General features: G+C 48.0%; 1 protein-coding gene across 1 annotated transcript in view; it reads right to left on the bottom strand.

The window, feature by feature from the left end:
- The window catches only part of POLN (DNA polymerase nu), a 151,486-nt gene that overhangs the window by 128,172 nt on the left and 3,527 nt on the right, over nt 1–19,787 (bottom strand). Inside the window, 7 exon segments of the mRNA XM_045474955.1 lie at nt 1,094–1,292; nt 7,099–7,347; nt 10,051–10,149; nt 10,152–10,285; nt 10,288–10,440; nt 10,443–10,479; nt 12,044–12,123. Of these exon segments, the coding sequence (XP_045330911.1) occupies nt 1,094–1,292; nt 7,099–7,347; nt 10,051–10,149; nt 10,152–10,285; nt 10,288–10,440; nt 10,443–10,479; nt 12,044–12,123 (951 nt within the window).

The raw sequence follows: 19,787 nt of genomic DNA, 5'->3' as shown, positions 1-19,787 counted from the left end.
GACTTCATTATTTTTAATCTAATTTAGTCTAATTTTCATTCCAGTTAGTGAACACACATTTAATTAATGTCAGGTGCACAACACAGTGGTTCAACAGCTGCACAGAATAGCCAGTGCTCGTCACCACAAGTGCCCTCCTTAGTCCCCGTCGCCTATTTCCGCCAGCCCCAGCTCCCCTCTGGTAGCCAGCAGTGTGTTCTCTGTAGTTAGGAGTCTGTTTCTTGATTTGCTCTGTTTTCTCCTTTGCTCATCTGTTTCTGAAATTGCACGTATGAGTGAAATCGTATGGTATCTGTCTTCCTCCGACTGACTTATTTCACTTGGCAAAATGCTCCATCCACATCACTGCAAACGGCAAGATTTCACGGTTTCCGATGGCCGAGTGACATTCCATTGTACACACACAGCACACCTCCTTTACCCATTCCTCGGCCAACGGACACAAGGCTGCCTCCGTAGCTTGGCTATTGTTCTGCTGCTATGAACACTGGGGTGCATGCGTCCCTTTGAACTAGTGTTCCTGTATTCTGTGGGTAAATACCCCATAGTGTGATTACCGGAACGTAGGGCAATTCTATTTTTAATTTTGGGGGAACCTCCACACTGTTCTCCAGAGCAGCTGCACCAGTTTGCATTCCCACCAGCAGGGCACGAAGGTTCCCCTTTCTCCACGTCCTTGCCGACACTTGTTATTTCTTGTGATTTTGATTTCAGCCACCCTGACAGGTGAGAGGTGCCATGTCACTGTGGTTTTGATCTGTATTTCCCTCATACTGAGTGATGTTGAGCATCTTCTCATGTGTCTGGACTTTAGTTTAAAACTCAGGGAGTTTAAAGCTATTTGTGGTAACAACAAATGCCATCTGAACACACTGCATAACTCACTTTTCTTATTTTAAACTACAGAAGGAATATACACACTTGCAAAAAAAAACCAAAAAACAAAAACAAAAACGAACAATCTAAAGCACGGAGGGAAGGTGTCCCCTCACCCTTGGGACACACGGCCCAGCTGCCTGGTGCTGCCTCCCGCTGTCACGAGGGGTCACTGCTGGAGAGTCAGATTTCAGAGATCGTGAAAACGAAAACTTACCATGCTTCCAACCGCCATCATTACCAAAAAACTGCAGCACTGTCCTCACAAAATCCTTGGCATGAAAACAAATGACAGGACATTTACATTTCAGAGTATGAAACAGCACTTTCCTGGGAGATGAAAACCAATTCACTGATTTTCTGACCTCTGACCTTGGAAAAAACGCTCCTATTGTATAGCTACCACTTACATAGTACTATGTGCAGACCTTCTTACGCGAAGAGCTGTACACGGATCAATCCGAACCCTGCAAGGTGGGTGTCACTCACCTGCACTTTATGGTGATGACGACGAGGCACAGAGAGGCTGGGAGGTGAACCCAAGGCCCCACAGCATCAATCGGGAGCTAACCCCCGAGGGAGGCCCCATTCCCAGCAGACTAAGACGCGCCTTTCTGACCAGAGCGCACCCTCTGGGCCCCTCACGGGCTCCCTGCGCCACGCTCCAGCCTGCTCTCCCAGTCCCAGCACGTGCTCCAGACACTGCCCTCTGCTCACACGGAGCTCTCTCGCTGGCACCACCGCATGGTGTCACGTCCTCTCGCACTCTGGGGCCACAGCACGTGTGCATTTGGTCTACAATTCTCCACCCCCCCGTGATTTCTGCAAACTGCCCACCTGTTGTTTTCAGGAGGGTTGGCCCCTTTCCCCAGGCAGGGAGTTGCCCCTCCTATACTCTTGTCCACGCACAGGCTGCAGCAGGACCACATCTGCTGTGCTGTCATTTACCTTGAAAGTCTGCTTGCCCCCTTGCATCGTGAGCTCTTGGGCACGGGACTGATAAGAGTTGGCATTTCCTGAACACTTCCCACGAGCAGACGTTATGCTAAACACCTCAAAGGACTGTTACACCGAAATCTCACCACAACCCTGTTAGGCAGGCACCAGATCCACCTTACAGATATGGAACTGAGGCTCGGGGTGGCTAACCAATCTTCCCAGCATGCCCCAACTGGCAAGCGGCAAAGCTAAGGTCTGAGACCCTATCTGCTGCATCCAGGGCCCACACTGTAAGTCTCCCTTTATAGTAACTGTCTCTCCATACACGAATGAGGGTCTGTCTTGCAGAGGCTGAGGGAGAAAGAAACCAGGGGCCCACTCAGCTCTGCGCACATCAACGGTCAGATTTCGCTCAGCTTGCTCCACAAACAGACGTTTGCGGTCCTGTCACATTTTCCTGGGTGATTTCACCTGGGATTCCCTTGAAGGGGGCGAGGAAGGGAGGGAGCACAGAGTGCCAGCAGCACAGCCTCCGGGCCTGGCACTGCGGACTCGGGAGGGTGCACAGAGGAGAGCAGGGGAGAGGGGCTGGGGCTCACACAGGAGAAGAGCTGGGCTTCCTCTCTGATGCCCCCACCTGCCGAGACCCGAAGTCTCCACAAGGCCATCTAAGAACGGCAGGGTCTCCTACTAGTGAGAGATGCAGGTGTGGGTTTCCTTCTTAAGATAAGACAACAGAAAGAGCATCTTGTAAGACAAAGTGGCCGAAACACAATGGGTACTCTAAGTCAGTTATGTAAGTCCATCGTGTCACATTTGCAAACAAAAAGGCAGCTAGAATATAAAAGAGCGAGACTTGAGTCTAAAAAGAGGAGGCCTGAGTTGAAACCTCAAGACTGACTTACGATTATTTCTCTGAGCCTGTTTCCTCATCTATAAAATGGAAAATAATAAGACCAAACACGTAGAGTTAATGTGAAGATGGAGGAAGAGCAGGTAAGAAGAACTCGCACCCTTGCACAGGTGTCTAATAAACGCTCTTAAGTACGCCTTGTGCAAGAAAGTTATTTATGTGTGCTTTAATTGAAATGTGATGTATTCAGGGGTGCCTGGGTGGCTCAGTTGGTAAGTGTCTGACTTCAGCTCAGGTCATGATCTCTCAGTTCACGAGTTTGAGCCCCGCGTCGGGCTCTGTGCCGACAGCTCGGAGCCTGGAGCCCGCTTCGGGTTCTGTGTCTCCCTCTCTCTGCCCCTCCCCCACTCACACTCTGTCTCTCTCTCAAAAATAAATAAACATTAAAAAAAATTTTAGGGGGGGCGCCTGGGTGGCGCAGTCGGTTGAGCGTCCGACTTCAGCCAGGTCACGATCTCGCGGTCCGTGAGTTCGAGCCCCGCGTCGGGCTCTGGGCTGATGGCTCGGAGCCTGGAGCCTGTTTCCGATTCTGTGTCTCCCTCTCTCTCTGCCCCTCCCCCGTTCATGCTCTGTCTCTCTCTGTCCCAAAAATAAATAAACGTTGAAAAAAAAAATTAAAAAAAAAAAAAAAAAGAAATATAACCAATTTAAAAAAAAAAAAAATTTTAGGGGTGCCTGGGTGGCTCAGTCGGTTGAGCGTCTGACTTCGGCTCAGGTCATGATCTTGCGGTTTGTGAGTTCGAGCCCTGCGTCGGGCTCTGTAACTGATGGCTCAGAGCCTGGAGCCTGCTTTGGATTCTGTGTCTCCCTCTCTCTCTGCCCCCCTAACCCACTCGCATTCTGTCTCTGTCTCTCTCCAAAATAAATAAACATTTAAAAAAAATTTTTAATGTGATTTATTCAAATTCATTTTAAATCTCAAACAGGGATGCCTGGGTGCCTCAGTCAGTTAAGTGTGCGACTTTGGCTCAGGTCATGATCTCACGGCTCATGAGTTCTAGCTCTGTGTGGGGCTCTGCGCTGATAGCCTGGAGCCTGGAGCTGCTTCAGATTCTGGGTCTCCCTCCCTCTCTGTTCCTCCCCTGCTGGTGCTCTGTCTCTCTCACTCTCTCTCTCAAAAATAAATAGACATTTAAAACAAGTTTAAATCTCAAACATACTATCATAGAATTGGATTATTACTTCCATTTTTTGGTATGTGAAGCTATGTCTTCATAGAATTGTCTTGGAACTTACAAAATGAAACCTCGATATTCACTTATTCAAGACTAATTCTGAACAAACACTTGCTCAGCACAAGCTCTGTCACACTGCCCGTGGCCTGTGGAGATACAGGAGTGAACAAAACACAGAAAATGCTGCTTCAGAGAGCTTGGGGCAGATCCACAGGGAACAAAGGGGTCAGACGCACACAGAGGGGGCAGTATTCTACACACCGTGCAGCTGCACTTGGGGGTGTGCGCGGGAGTGTGGGCACTGCTGCATATGGTGGGTAGGAAGCCGCCCAACCCCCGCTGACCCTGCTGTAACACCTAACCCCCGGTTCCAGCTGAGCATCACGGATGCGAGGAAATGTAGCTGCATCACAGACGGTGGCCGGAGGGAACACAGACTACGGAGCTAGACTCGAAATTCAGGAAAACAGTGGATAATTTGTGTCTGAGAAAATATACATGATTTTTAGAGATGTATGTGCCTTGCAACATATGGGACATAGGTTATACTAAAAAATTATTTATCTGGAATTCAAACTTAGCATCCTGCATTTTTATTTGCTAAATCCGACCAGCCAACTGCAGCACGGATGGGGTGTGAGGCAGCACCACCCAGGGAGGTGCTCTCGTGAAACAAGCGGGAGCTGAAAAACGGACTTGTAGAGCCAAGCTCCAATTTTCAGAAAGCACAGAGGAAAGGGGAACAAGTTAAAGGACCCCACAGTGACAAAACAGGTGAGTCCAGGACATGGGACCTTTTGCAAGACGGGATCAGGGGTCGGAGGATGAGCTTATTAGAAGAGGCAGAAGAGACAAGAAATGTCACGGATGACCTTGCCCGTCCTGATCCCAATAGATCAAGTGTAGAAGGACATTTAAAAACAATCAGGTAACTAATTTGGACTGAGTATTAAATTTGTCAGGTTTGGGAATGGCATTGCAGCCACGTGAAGAAAAGCCCAGGTGTTTTAGACCTGCATCCTGAGCCCTGTGAGCTAAAATGGCATGTCTGGATTTTCCTTAATCCCAGCTCCCTACCTCTCCCCTCATAAACGGGCAGATGAAGGAAGGACAGAAAAACCCTTGGTAACTGTTTGGTCTGGGTGGGTGTGTATATGGGGCTCATTATACTCTCATCTTTTCATGATTTGTTGCGCGCGTGTGTGTGTGTGTGTGTGTGTGTGTGTGGTTTACAGGAATGGGGCAGCAAGTCATGCCGATAGCTGGGAGCACACTGCAGGAGAGGGAAGAACCAAGACCCTCACGTAGAGCAGGAGGCTGGGGTGCAGTGAGAGCAGGGAGAGAGGAGACGAGCTCCTGCCCGGTGAGGGGCAGGTGCAGACCTGCAGGCATGTGGGGAGCTGCTGGAGGGTTCGGGACAGGGAGTGTAGGACCTCTCTGGGAGCCGTGCAGAGAGCAGGTGGAGGGGCCGGTGGAGGCAGGAGGCCACCGAGGAAGCTCGTGCCCAGCTCCGTCAGGAGGTAAAGGCTGAAACAAATGGCAGCAGCAGAGAGCAAGAAAGTCAGTTTCTAGCTGTATTTTGAAGGCAGAACCAATAGGATTTGCTAAGAGCTTGAACGTAGTATATGCAAAGAAGAGGGAAGTTAAAGATGACCTAAGACTCACGGAGAGCAAGTGTGGACACTGGCTAGGACAACACAGACCCCAGGAGGCAGGTCTCAGGCAGGGCAGGGGCTCAGTTTGACACACGGTAAGGCTGCAGTGACTACCACGTGTCCAAGTAAACAGCACTGAGTAGGATATATAAACCCAGAATTCAGCAAAGGCTGTCCAAGTGTTAGGGCTCTGCTCTCAAACGGGCCTTCCATGCAACAGACCTGCCGAACTGTTCTTTCCGAAGACAATTATGTAAAAATAAGGCTATGGGTTTCTTGTGAGCAGAGCGCTATGCTTGTCAAAAGTTGTCCCGTTTGCACCAAAAATTACTGTGGTGCAAGTGTGGGCATCGGGCTTTTGATCGCCGAGGCAACCACTTCGAAAGAACATCCATGTTGCCAGCTGTACGACAAGCCGCTAGCAAAACAACCAGAAAAGGAACAAGGCCGCCCCACCCGCGAAGGTCCCTCCAGAAAAGCCAGAGTGACCTGGATAACTGACCTGTGAGTGAGCCTGCTTTTCCCTTCCTGCACCCTAATTCCCACCTTTATGACTTATATCAGCCAATAAGGAGTGAGCCCTTGAAACCCCAAGCCCCACATCCTTAGACCCTCATAAAGGCAGAGCCTCAGACCTGCTCCCCCTCTTGCTCTGCCTGCGACTTTGCTGTGCACCCCAGTGTGCTGCATACCCTCCGGGACCTGTGAGGAATAAATCTTGTCCCTCAGAGTTCCCCAGTGGTTTTGCTGAACAGTGTCCTGTCATCATAAAAGTGAACACTGGCCCCCGGCACTCCTCGCTGAGACAACACAGGCACAACTGCCTATAAGTCCCCCACAGCCCAGTGAGACTGGATGAGGCTGAAAGGGCCAGGCCCAAGTGCCACCTTCTCACTGCCCCCCACCCCACCCCGTGAGCCCCTCTTCAGGACCGGACAGCCCCTTCTAGGAGCTCCTGCCAGGCAGCTAGGGGGCTGGAACTCCAAGGGCAGGGAGGATAGGAAGTGGATGTCCCCACCCAAGGCACCAGCAGCTGTGGCGAGGCACAGGCTAGAGCCCACAGCAGGACTTTTCAGGACCGGGACAAGCATCTCTGCTCGTTCTAAGTTGTAAGACTCTCAAAGGGCAGGTCCAAGTGGGCTACGTCTTATAACTATTCTCACAGAGTGAAGCTTTGAAATGAGGATGAAATTAGGTGGTACTGAGGACAATTTAGTTTTCGAATAGAGGGATAACTTACTTTTCTAACGCTGTGAGTGAGTGAATGAATGCGTGTGATGAGGAAAATAGTCTGGGAGTCTGGCCACGGCTGGATTTTCAGGCCTTGGAACCATGCTTTCCTCCCCAACTTCTCACTGAGCTCTCAGTTCAAGTCCTAGAGGGGCTCCCATGGAAGGATGGAACCCCCATTCCAGAAACTCTCTGGGGAAAAGCAGGCTGGTGTTTGCAGAGGTTTCTGTCATTTAGATCTTTTTTTTTTTTTTTCACATTTATTTTCACACGCCCAAACAAAACTTCTAAAAGTTTAAATAATTAAAACTGGAGCTTGGGAGACCTTACATTGGACTGAAGCAGGCATGTAAGTAGGACTTAAGGCAGTGAGTGGAGATGTCTGACCTGGAAAACTGATTATATGCCTCATGCTCTTGGCCCCCATCGGAGGAGGCTCCATTTCTATGTAGTTACACCGTGGACTGGGTGTGGAGACTTCCCCCGGGGGCGCCGTCAGAAGCTGGGATGTCCAGGGGACCACTGCCAACTGCACGGCTCTGCAGTGACACCACGATGCCTTTAACAGAGGAAATAAGAGCCTGTGAACACAAATAAAGTTTCAAAATTAAACATAAACAATGCACGTATTCAAGACAGATAGGTTTTATAATTAAGCAGAAAGAAAAGGCCTAAAATTAATTTGTAAATAAAGAGCTCTTTCAGCCAAAAGCTAACCCCATGATCATACTCTCCGAATCTGGTCTCCTCTCTATTCAACATCACAGCAGAAATCTTAGCCAGTGTAATACAACAGGAAAAAGAAATAAAAGTCATATAAATCAGAAAGGAAGAATACGGTCCCTATTTATAGATGACACAAGTGTCTGTGTAGCAAACCCAAAGGAATTTACAAAAGGGGCTCCTGGGTGGCTCAGTCGGTTGAGCGTCTGACTTCGGCTCAGGTCATGATCTTGCGATTTGTGAGTTCAAGCCCCGCGTCAGGCTCTGTGCTGACAGTTGAGAGCTTGGAGCCTGCTTCGGATTCTGTGTCTCCCTCTCTCTCTGCCCATCCCCTGCTCATGCTCTGTCTCTCTCTCTCTCTCCCTCTCAATAATAAATAAACATTTAAAAAAAAACCAAAAAACTTCCTGGAACTAACGTGTCAGGATAGCAAGGTTGCAGGATACAAGATCAAAACACAAAATCACATGTATTTCTATGCACTCTCAACCAACATGTAAAAATGATCTTTTAAAAAAAATGTATTACTATTTATAATAACCATTCCAAAAAATGAAATACTTAAATGGAAATCAACAAAACATGCACAGGATCTGCATGGTGAAACTATGAAATACTGGTGAAAGAAATCAAAGAACACCTAACAAACAGAGGAACACCATGCTTCAGGGCCACAAAACTCCCAATGGGTATGAGAGTTCTCGCCCATTTAACCTGTAGAACCAAGATCTACAAGCCCCAAGTATGACAAACATGAAAACGCCATACTGGGCCACATTATCATCACACTGCTTAAAACCAAGGATGAATAAAAACCTTAAAAGAGGCAGGGTGGGGGCGGGCAGGTGGGGTAGGGGTGTCACCTGGACAGAACTAAAGAGAAGCGTGACAGCCGGTCTCCTGTGGGAAACAAAGCAAGCTATAAGACAGTGGGGTCACATCTCTAAACTGGTGAAAGGAAAAAAATGATCAACTTACAATTCTTTAGCTAGCAAAACTCTTTCAAAAATGACAGGTAGAGGAAGATTTGGACACTAAATGCACTGCTGGAAGAGACTGAAGGCTTAAATGCATGAAAGGTCACCCCTGTTCATGGATCAGAAAATTCAATACTGTCAAGACAGCAAAACTCCCAAAATTCCTTCATAGACTCAACACAATTTATACCAAAATCTCAGCTGGGCGCCTGAAGGAACTGACAAGCTGATCCTAAAATTTATATGGAAATGCAAAAGAACCAGAATACCCAAGACACTCTGGAAAAAGACAAAGTTGGAAGACACAATTCTTACTTTCAAAACTTACCACAAAGCTGAAGTACCCTAGACAGTGTGGTAATGGCATTGGGACAGACATATAGATCCAATGGAAAGAACTGAATGTCTAGAAATAAACCCTTATATTTATTATAGTCAATTGAGTTTCAGTAAAGGTGCCAAAAAAATTCAACAGGGAAAGAAGAGTCTTATCAGCAGTTCTGGGGAAGCTGGATATCAACATGCAGGCAGCCAGGTGGGTCTGTGCCCTTATCGTACATTAGACACGAAAATTAACTCAAAATCAGACACAGATTCAAATGTAAGACCTAAAACCATAATTTCATATATATATATGTAATATATATATATGAATAAATAAATGTTATTTATTCTGAGAGAGAGAGAGCAAGCGAGCACACAGGAGGGGCAGAGGGAGAGAGAGAATCCCAAGCAGGCTCCACACTGGCAACACAGAGCCTGATGCAGGGCTCAAACTCAAGAACCAGGAGATCATGACCTGAGCCAAAATGGAGTCAAACACTTAACCAACTGAGCCACCCAGGTGGCCCTAAAACCATAAATTCTTAGAAGAAAATAGAAGTAAACCTTCAAGACCTGGGATAGGCAAAGCATTCTTGAATATAACAACAAAAGTGTAAGTAATAAAAGAAAATAATTGATAAACTGGAGTTCATCGGATTAAAAAATGTTGTGCTTCAAAAGACACCAGCAAGAAACTGAAGACAAATAAACCACAGCTGTGGAGAACTGCAAAGTATAGATCCGACAAGGGACTTGTATCAGAATATAGAAAGAATGCTTACAGATGCAAAATAAGCCACAAGTAACCTCATTAAAAAAGGAGCAAAAGATCTGAGCAGACGTTTCCCCAAGAAGATACACAAACGGCGATAAGCACAGAGAAGACGCTCCATGCAATTAGTTAGGAGGGAAACACAGTTTAAAGCCGCAGCAAGACCCCGCTTCACACCCCGGGAACGGCTGACAGCAGGAGACTGTACCGGCAAGGAGGCTGAGGGTCCCCCCCCCCACCGTCCAGTGCTGCTGGAGCACAGAGCAGTGTGCCTGCTCTGGAAAACACTGGCGGTTTCTTGAACACCTGATGAGTGTACGTTCTCAGTCACTCACCACTGGGGGCGGGGGGGGGGGGGCCTCAAATCTTCTCCCCAGCTCTCCTACCCAAATCAGACACTAAGAGAAGGGGGGTTGCAGTGGCACAGAAACAGAACTGACCAGCAGACCTGACGCTGCTGACTCACCTGGGCCACTCTCAGCTGGGTCCAACCATCCTCATACATCGGTGTCACCACCAGGGCCTCAGCCTCTTGGAGCATTTCAATCACTTGGCTTTTTGCTCCAAATCATCCAAATACCTACTATCACAAAAATGGTTTTCGCATGCTCTGGGGTTCCCACAATTTAGGTAGGCTTTGACCTCAGCAGCGTCTTCTTCCGATGCCACGCGTTTGCTTGTTCTCCCCGAAAAATTATGTGTGCTATGTTCATGCTTTCTCTTTTTTCATTACCTATATCTTCCTTTAGGAATTGTTTTCTTTTCCATTCCATTTTCTGCAGAACCGAAGCCTCCTGCTTCCACGGTGGAGGCAGACAGCTGGGAGGCAGCGGTGAGCTGCTGCTCTTCCGTCTGGGTCAGCAGATGGCTGGTCCGTGAGTCTGACACCGGAGGGCTGAAGACAGAACTTGATGGAAGCTCATGATGTCTGGCTTGTAAAAGAATTTAGATTCTGTAGAAAAACATTAAATATTTCACTAGAATATGGATTCCCAAGACAGATCTATAAAGCAAACTGATTCCTGGTAAAACTTGTCCAAGGTAAAGTGGGGACACAGCATCCCATTGTCTATGAGCAAACTTTCTTTTTTTTTTTTTTCTTTTTTTTTTTCAACGTTTATTCATTTTTGGGACAGAGAGAGACAGAGCATGAACGGGGGAGGGGCAGAGAGAGAGGGAGACACAGAATCAGAAACAGGCTCCAGGCTCTGAGCCATCAGCCCAGAGCCCGACGCGGGGCTCGAACTCACGGACCGCGAGATCGTGACCTGGCTGAAGTCGGACGCTTAACCGACTGCGCCACCCAGGCGCCCCTCTTTAAACATTTTTTTTTTTTTTTTCAACGTTTATTTATTTTTGGGACAGAGAGACAGAGCATGAACGGGGGAGGGGCAGAGAGAGAGGGAAACACAGAATCGGAAACAGGCTCCAGGCTCTGAGCCATCAGCCCAGAGCCCGACGCGGGGCTCGAACTCACGGACCGCGAGATCGTGACCTGGCTGAAGTCGGACGCTTAACCGACTGCGCCACCCAGGCACCCCTTAAATGTTAACTTAAACACACAGCATCAGGTATATGGCTTTTCAAAATTCTTCCGCAAGAAAAGAAGCAAAATTGTTAAGGGTAAGCTGGCTTTCTATCTGAGGGACAGGAGGGGCACCAGGAAGCAGGGCTGAGAGGGAACCTCCGAATCTCCAAAGGCAGGGCTGCCGCCCCCACCCCCCACCCCATCAGAAGTCAGCAGGCTCTCCCTCCACCTGAAGGACGACAATGAGCCTGCCAACCCCTGGGCAGGTCCCACTGTCCCCATTGTACTACAGGGAGTCTAAGTTAGACCAAGTTAGGCTGGGCCTTGAACACAGGGAGTTTGCCCCCGGGTCTATTCTCCCGGCCACTGTGTCTCCTGTCCCAGGTCTTGGTGATAGGATCTCTTGTTACCCCTGCCCTGGGTCCCACACCACACAGAGCACCCCTGAGACAGGGGTTCCCCCTGCTTCCAGAACCCCTCTGTATTCCAGCTGCCCCGGAGCCCCAGCTCCTTCCCTAACCTGAACACTTTGGCCAAGTCCTCCCCCAATCTCCAAAGATGGGGCTCCAGACCGACCGGCTCCTAACCACCCTCTAGATATCAACTCAGGCATAATTCTCACACTTCAGACTACTTTCCCCACCACCCAGAAAAAAACTAAACGAGATAGGGCAGAAATGGGCCAGCTGTCCCTCCTGCTGTTCTCGGGACTGTCTCTCCTACCATGGCACCTGACACACGTCTCTGTCTTCCCGTCCCCCGTCCCCCACCAAGCAGGCTCAACTATAAGCTCCTGGAGAACAAGCACTCAGTTCTTTATTCTCTGAAGCGTGGAATCCGCAGCGTCTAGCACACAGCAGACACTTGAAAAGCCTGTGTTGGACAAGTGACAGTTATCTATTTAGAATTAATCACATTTGCAATGATTTACCCTTTTTTCCAGTGATTGATTCTTCCCATCTTCGAGAAGTACTGAACACTTAATACGGGATTTATTCACCACTTCTGCAGCTTTTAAAAACACAGACAGGAAACATGGAAGAAGCGTTGAAATCTAAGTCCTCTGATTAGCTAAACACAGATGGCCTCGTGACAGGAGCATGCTACTTACTATTTACTTATGTAAAACAATGTAATCAAACTGAGGCCCAAAAGGCATACTACCACAATACACATTTATGTATTATATCTTCAAATTCATTGCAGACAGATCCACGTAACCACACAATGTTTATTAGAAATTATTATTTGGCATTTCCACTGAATACTTGAGTCTGAAAACCCAAGTTCAACATTTTGCAGAAACCTTTAAAGTATTAAATGTTTGAGGAATTTTTTCTTTTTTGAGAGAGAGAGAGAGAGAGAGAGCGTGTGGGAGAAGTGGAGGGACAGAAGAAGAGGGAGAGAGAATCTTAAGCAGGCTTTGCACTAAGCAGGAGCCCGACACGGTGCTCGATCTCACGACTGACCGTGAGATCATGACCTGAGCTGAAATCAAGATCAAAGGCTTAACCGACTGAGCCACCCAGGCGCCCTGAGGAAATTCTTATAACAAATAATATTGCAATGGAACAATTAGAGGTTCAGTAAAACATCGTGAATACAAACTTGTTTTAAATTTTGTTTTAATTTTAATAAGCCTGGGCGGAACGGTAAGTGAAGGAGCCCACACTGAACCCCAGGCAACATGACTCAGGTGTTCGTGCTCATAACCACTGTGGTTTATGACCCTCCACAGCAACAGTGACAACCAAGAAATGCAAACAGGGGAAATCTTTACAAAAGAAAGAACTCGGGATAAATTTAACAAAAAGGCATGATGCATTCAATGGTGAAAACTTAAAATCTTATAAAATGGCACAAAAGAAGATTTATACAAGTGGAAAGACACGGCATCCAGATATGCACAAAATATTCAATTCTTCCAAAAATAAAGGCACCGCATTTCCAATTAGAGAGCCTACCGAGCTCTTTTAATTGAAAAAATAACATCAAAGTATAGATGAAATACTAAAGATCTGAAAGCAGACAAAAGGTAAGTGAAAAAATAAAATAAAAGGCTTGCCGTGCTAGATTATCAGGACATGCTAGAAAGCCACTGCAATCAACTCCACATGGCATTTGAATAGGAATAGTCAAAAAGATTTCTGGAACAGAATGGACAATCCAGAAACTGACCCCAGGATTTATGAGACTTTACTACAGAACAAAGATGGTATCTCAGTTAAGTACGAAAAAACAGATCAATAGGGATAAGTAGCACCACTTCTGAAAGAATACATTGGGAAAACCATTCGGAACAAAAATCATAAAGGGTTAATATCTGTGTTATACAACGGTTCTTATATACTGCAAAAAAAGACAATTCAATTTAAAAAATGAGGGGGTGCCTGGGTGGCTCAGTTGGTTAAGCGTCTGACTTCAGATCAGGTCATGATCTCATGGTTCATGGGCTTGAGCCCCGCGTCGGGCTCTGTGCTGACAGCTCACAGCCTGGAGCCTGCTTCAGATTCTGTGTCTCCCTCTCTCTCTACCCCTCCCCTCCTCACTCCTGTCTCTCTCAAAAATAAACATAAAAATTTTTTAGTAGAAAAAATAAAAAATGAGGAAAAGATAGGAAGAAGCAATGCACAAATGAGCAAATCCAAAGAGCAAATAAACATGATATAATACCCAAACTCACTCGTAGTCAGGGAAATTTAAACAAATGTAACTGGAAATGGAAGAGGTAGTTTCAGGCATCAGTGGTAAAAATGTGAATAGTTAGAATCTTGTTGGAAAACAAGCTGTCAATACCTATGGAAATTAAAAATACATGCATCACCCTTGAGAGTTGGGAAGAAAAGGACAGGCCCACAAGTAGCAAAGATGGGCCTCCGGGGTGTTACTGATGTTCTGTTTCTTGATCTGGGTGAAGGCTACAGGGGTGTTAAACTTGTGGAAGGTTGAGTTATAAATTAGGAATATGGTTTGTGTGTAGGACGTGTGTGTGTGCGTGTGAGTACATACCCTCAATAAAAACAGAGGGTTTATATATATAAACACTTTATATATAAAATGTATGAACCATCTAACCAAACAACTTCACTGTTGGCTGTTTCATAGAAATGTATGCAACAGTAAATAGGTTTAAGCCAAAACATCTACGGCAAAAGACTGAAAACAAAGTGGGTACCAATCAAGAGGGAAATCAATGAATAAATTAAGTACCATCCATACCAGGAAGCACACACCCCCTTTGAAAAGAATGACTTAGGGCTTTATTAGTGGCCTTGAAGATGCATACAGGAATCTGTGAAAATACGATCCCATTTTTGAAACCAGTGACCAAACCTCCTCATTTATGTGCACAAGTGTGTTATAGACACCCACTGGCACAGGTCTGGTCCCTGGGAGCCGACTCAGAGATGAAGGTTTGCATTTGGAAAGGTTCCTGGGGAGTGCCCTCAGGTTCAACACGTACGGAAGCATGACCGGAGGAGAACCCAGATGCAGTCACTACAAAGGCCTGCTTGGGACCTGGATGGCTATAGAGTTATCCCCCATTGGGTTAAGGGAGCTGGGCCTTTAAATCCCAGCACCAACCAGTCATTGGACTGGTCGGTCCTGGGAAAGGGGTGTGCAGCTGAGGCGGCCACCAGGAGAGGCTGTGTCATAAGCAGCCAGCCGGCAGCACTCCCAGCAGCTGGGGCGATGACTGGCTTAGTGCTGGGGTAGGGGTCTGGGCACCCGCAGGGCTCACGGCGGTCCTACACTGCCAGGCGCTCCTGTGCACTGCTCACAGCCACTCACTGCAGATGCACTCTGAAAGCAGCTCCATCAAGGTTCCAGTGCGCCTCTTCCTGGAGAATCTTTTATTGTTAATTTTAGTTTTTTATTGTTTAAAAAATGTTATTTGAGAGAGAGAGAGAGAGAGAGCGTGTGCACACAAGCAGGGAGGGCAGAGAGAGAGGGAGAGAGAGAAGCCCAAGCTGGGCTTCAACCCACGAACCCCGAGATCACGACCTGAGCCGAAACTGAGTCAGATGCGCAACCAAGTGAAACACCCAGGCGCCCCTTTTTAAAAACTTTTTTAAAAGTCTGTTTGTTTGTTTGTTTATTGAGGGAGAGAGGGAGGGAGGGAAGGAGAGAGAGAGAACAAACTGGGGAGGGGCAGAAAGAGAGAAAGAGTCAGAATCCCAAGCAGGCCCTGCACCATCAACACAGAGCCCATTTTAGAGCTCAAACTCACGAACAAGGAGATCATGACCTGAGCTGAGATCAAGAGTCGAGTCGGACACTTAACCGACTACATCACCCAGGAGCCCCCTTGGGGGGAACTTTTTTTAATTTTTTTTTAGTTTATTTATTAATTTTGAGAGAGAAAGAGAGCGAGCACAGCAGGGAGGGGCAGAGAGGAGAGAGAATCCCAAGCAGGCTCTGCGCTGTCAGCACAGAGCCCGATGTGGGGCTTGCACTCACGAACCTTAAGATCGTGACCTGAGCTGAGATCAAGAGCTGGACGCTTAACCAAATGAGCCACCTAAGCACCCCTGGGGGGAAACTTCCAAAAGGAACGTTAATGGGATGGACTGCCTCCCTTGGTCAATACAGCTGATCTCAAAGCCGCAAATATTTGTGTCCCTCCTCTCGTACACAGAGTCCCCTCACCCTGGCTTAGCACCTCTGCCGGTGTACGTAGACTACCCAATAGAGTTTCCTAAACCCTCATCCCTGAGAGGTATAAGCCCCTGGTGACCATACCCTCCTCAGGCCATGGTCACTGAATCGGATTTAGAAAGGAGACAGAGAGGTGACTAGAGCTATCACCAGGGTACCAAGGGTAAGCTTCCCCGCCCCATCAGGTAACGGCAGCCCTGACTTCTGATGACCACGGAGCACCCAGGCGGGTGCAAATTCCATTCCTTGCCTGCCAGTCTCTTGGCATGAGGATACTGGAGTGACCGGGCAGCAGCTGTAGCTGCAAATTGAACGGCATTCTTGTGCACCCTAGTGGGCTCCCTCTCTGACCGTCAAGACTGAATCTGCAGGAGCCAGAGGTGCTGAGGGCCAGACACAAATTTACTGACTAGAGCAGTGGAAATGATGGTAAGGAGGACCACTCCCACGTCTACCTTTTGCTTTGGAGACCCCTTAATTATACGTACTGGGGACACTGCCCCTGGAACGCTCACTGAGGTACAGCGTGTACTTAATTGTACACACCAGGGACACTGCGCCCTGGAGGTGGCTGCTCCATGCCGGTGCCCAAGCTGTGCCTGTCACTGGCCATCCCACCCTCTGTCGGGGTGATGTTTCTGGGTGTGTGGCTGAGGGGACACGTGGGTCCCACAGCCACATGCCCACGGCAGCTCCCTGACTGCACAGCGGGTCTCCACGTCCAGTGAGATGCTTGTGGGACTATCAGTGGATCAAATGCTCTGAGCCGTGGGTAGCAGAGCTCACTGAGGCCCTACGCAACAGTAAAGGGAAACCCATGCCTGGAACGTGTCAATTCCAGTCCAGATAAATCACTGCACCTCTGGGGGCACAAAGGGTTCAGTGTTGTCAACTCGACACCAAGTGACTGTTCCCTCAAAGGATGGTATTACCGGGGACTCAGCTTTTGGTGTGTTGGAAGGCCGGACCTCAGCAGAGCCAGTACCTGGATCAGCCGCCGTGAGTGGGAGCACAGGCACCTGGGCCCACGCATGACCTCCACCCCAGCCCACAGCCACGCCACTAAAGGGCCCCAGGTGCTTGTGCTGGGACAGCGGGTGGCAGGCCAGCGTATGTCAGCTGGTCAAGTCATTCCACCTCTTTCTTCAACACTCAGTCTCAGGGAGCTGCTCCGTGTCTGCCTTGACTGGGTCCTTTACAGGGCTTTACTCCTCAGTAGCCAATCCCATTACTAGTTAACATGCTGTGTCTTTCCCTGGCCACACTACCCAACGGTTGTCTCATCTGACCACCTGGCTGGCGCAGGTCTTACACACTCCCCTTAACAGGTCCAGTGCCTCTTGGCTAGGTTGTTGACTTAATGGTCAAGGGGGAGGGAGGCAGCAGCTCCTCAGGGAGCATGTATTTTTCCAGATGCATCCTGCATTGTCTTCAGCAATGGCGGGGTGATGGGACACTAGCCTTTAACAGAGGAGCAGCCATTTCTGCAGTTCCCGGAAGCATCTGGGACTGAGGATTTGAATGTGCCAATCTGGATGTCCCCGTCCCGTACCTCAGGGCCTGGTCCCTCTTCCTCATCAAGGCCCTGACCTTGAGGTAGCACACCTCCCTGGGCAGAGAATCCAGCCTTTTCTAGAGCTCTACAAGTGTTAGGACTAAGCAATGGTCCTGTGGCTGTGAGTGATCTTTTTTAGACTACCGGGGAAGCCCTCTGCTTACCACAGTTAGCCTTTAACTGCTGAAATAATCACCCTCAGCCTCTGTTTTTTCCCAAAGGATGTGTTATTCCTAGCCACCGCCACCACTTCCATCGTCTGCCACTGCCTCGTACTTTGTAAATCCGCAGCACTGTCCAGGCAGCTGCAGTTGCCTGCAGTGGTGCGCCACACTGTCCCACAGCGTCCGGCCCTCGCTGCCATCATCCCTCGTCCAACTACAACTCGATGGGAGTCACCGGTGCCGATCTGAGGATGATCGACGTCCTAAATGCCAGGTCCGCTTTCTCAGACCATTCCTAGCACCGACTGCAGCAGATCAGGATCCCAGGAACCACACTGAGCTTTGCCCACAGGGAGCTTATGGGGGGAGGGAAGGACTGAGAGGAGGGGGGCAAAAGCGATACGCGGGCAAGAAAGGCCTCAGGCGATCCCGTTGGAAGAAGCGGGGAGAGGGCCCAGACAGCACAGCACAGCACAGCACAGCACAGCCACACACGCAAGCTGCAATTAAAATCACAGAAAGAGACGGGCACAGATATAAAAGGGATATACGAAGTTATCAGCATGGGTTAGCAACGAAAGGAGAGCAACAAACAAAAACCTGAACTAAGAAAACAATGTACAGATGTATGCTACATGCCTGTGTGTATAAGCATGTAAAAAATTTTTTTTAATGTGGAATTACAGACTTTGTTTTGGTTTTGTTTTTAAAAAATTTCCTAGGGGCACCTGGGCGGCTCAGTCGGTTAAGCATCTGACTTCAGCGCGGGTCATGATCTCACGGTTCATAACTTCGAGCCCTGCATCGGGCTCTGTGCGGACAGTTCAGAGCCTGGAGCCTGTTTCGGATTCTGTGTCTCCCTCTCTCTCTGCCCCTCCCCTGCTCATGCTCTGTCTCTCTCTGTCTCAAATATAAATAAAAACATTAAAAAAAATTATTTTTTAATTTCCTAGAGTACTACAAACAAGAGACCTCCCAAAAATATTGAGGAAAACATTTACAACATATATAACAGAAGAGTCCTCCACATACACATATTGTCTGTAGAAAGCTCTTCCAAATCACTGAGAGATGAATTCACAGCCGAGCCCCCTGGGGGGCAGCATTCGGAGGCGAGGACACCTTGCTCTGTCTCAAAGAGCAAAAAGCACCCTATGGATAAGCCCAGGAACCTCACAGTGTGTTCTCTCAGCCGAGCCGTGAAGGACTGCAAGGCAGCTTACTTCTAAAAAGAAATTTTTTTTAATGTTTATTTTTTGAGAGCGAGAGACAGAGATGAGCAGGGGAAGGGCAGAGAGAGAGAGGGAGACACAGAATCCGAAGCAGGCTCCAATCTCCGAGCTGTCAGCACATAGCCCGATGTGGGGCTTGAACTTACAAGCTGTGAGATCATGACCTGAGCCACAGTCAGACACTTCACTGACTGAGCCACCCAGGTGCCCCAAGGCAGCTTACTTCTAAGAAGGCTTCCTGGGAGCAGAAGTATTTGGGGCAGAACTCGTAAAATGCTTTCACCAGTTGAGTGAAGGAGAGAGAAAAGGGTTAAGTAGAGGATGGTGTTAGAAAATGTCACCTTTGGAAGTTACAGTCCCATCTGAGTGGGGGGGGGGGGTAAAGTGAGAGGGACGGTGGTGGGACACAAGACTACAAAGGGCCGCTACAAAGGGACGGCAGGGGCCCTATGGCACATGGCATATTTCCACAGAGGAGCTCTGCAGAGGGTGAGGACAAGGGCTGAGCTAGTTCGAGCAAAGGCATGAAGGCAAGTCCAGAGTGGCAGTAATGAAGGCCAACAGCAAGGAGGACACCCACCACTGCATATGTCCCCCGTGAGGAGCAGTGGAGGCTGGCATGGGGGCGGTGGGGACGGAAATCCCACACCTGGAAGGGCTTGCTAAGTGACTGGATATAAGGATTTTATGTTTATTTAATTAGAAATAAAATACAAAATGTTTATCCATTATACTCTTGACCAGAATGAATACAATCAAAATAGATCTACTTGGTCATTTAGTTTTATGTTATCTGTCCTCGAAATCACAGACATTTCTACAGATGGGAGCAATACAGACACAGTTCAAATTAATGAACTGGATTTTCACAAATATTTACCTTTTGAGTCTCAAATTGTAATTAATTTAGAATGTCTGTCAAAGTTTTTGTTCTTTTTTTTCCACTGGAAGATACCACATTCACATCTAAGCTGTTAGAATGAAAAATAATTTGGACAAATGTGTACTAGAACGTGTATCTGATTTCTATAGGTCCTTAGACAAAAGAGAGATATCTTCTAATAA

Source organism: Leopardus geoffroyi, chromosome B1 (genome assembly GCF_018350155.1).
Source record: "Leopardus geoffroyi isolate Oge1 chromosome B1, O.geoffroyi_Oge1_pat1.0, whole genome shotgun sequence".
NCBI classification, from domain to species: domain Eukaryota; kingdom Metazoa; phylum Chordata; class Mammalia; order Carnivora; family Felidae; genus Leopardus; species Leopardus geoffroyi.
This window is presented reverse-complemented; position numbering and strand designations above follow the sequence as displayed.